This window comes from Brassica oleracea, unplaced genomic scaffold, assembly GCF_000695525.1.
Source record: "Brassica oleracea var. oleracea cultivar TO1000 unplaced genomic scaffold, BOL UnpScaffold07988, whole genome shotgun sequence".
Classification (NCBI taxonomy): Eukaryota; Viridiplantae; Streptophyta; class Magnoliopsida; order Brassicales; family Brassicaceae; genus Brassica; species Brassica oleracea.
This window is the reverse complement of record NW_013624509.1, coordinates 1-662: the sequence shown is the minus strand read 5'-3', so window position 1 is coordinate 662 and position 662 is coordinate 1. Positions and strand designations below refer to the sequence as shown.

The 662-nt window shown below is 45.3% G+C and overlaps 1 protein-coding gene across 1 annotated transcript; it reads right to left on the bottom strand.

Annotated features, from left to right (window-relative positions):
* Positions 1 to 4: 4 nt before the first annotated feature.
* On the bottom strand, positions 5 to 658 carry LOC106322142 (DNA-directed RNA polymerase II subunit 2-like; the record flags this gene model as incomplete). Its single annotated transcript, XM_013760291.1, has 2 exons — positions 5 to 328; positions 407 to 658. Coding segments are annotated over 2 exons (576 nt in total), but the record flags the coding sequence as incomplete, so codon positions are not given.
* Positions 659 to 662: the final 4 nt, after the last annotated feature.

The following is a 662-nucleotide window of genomic DNA, read 5'->3' as shown; positions in this document are numbered from 1 at the left end:
GTACCCTATACGCATCGCTCTGATCAAACAGCCTCTCTTTCAAAAAGTTGGCAGCACCATGTGCAATCATGCAATCACGTTCCATTTCTCCAAAACGCAGACCACCATCACGGGATCGCCCTTCAGCTGGTTGCCTTGTTAAGATTTGTACAGGACCTCGTCCACGAGAGTGAATCTTGTCATCAACCATATGCTTCAACCTTTGGTAGTACGTTGGCCCAAGGAATATCATAGCTGTGAGTGGTCTGCCCGTGTGTCCATTGTACATTCTCTCAAATCCACGCATTTGGTACCCACATTTATGTAGAGCTTTGCTTATGTTATCCACCTACATACACGAAACAACGGTCATATATTAATACTAAGCCACAAGTAACCAAGCAGCCAAGGATAAATGTAAAGCTACCGTGACATCTGTAAAAGGAGTCGCATCTCCTTCTTTTCCCATGTGAGCTGCCACTTTTCCCATGATGCACTCAATTAGCTGTCCAATTGTCATCCGAGACGGAATAGCATGCGGATTCACAATAATATCAGGAGTAACGCCTTCAATCGTCCAAGGCATGTCCTCCTGCGTGTAGGTCATGCCAACAGTTCCCTTCTGACCATGTCTACTACTAAATTTGTCTCCAATCTGAGGTATACGAACCGATCTAACCCTC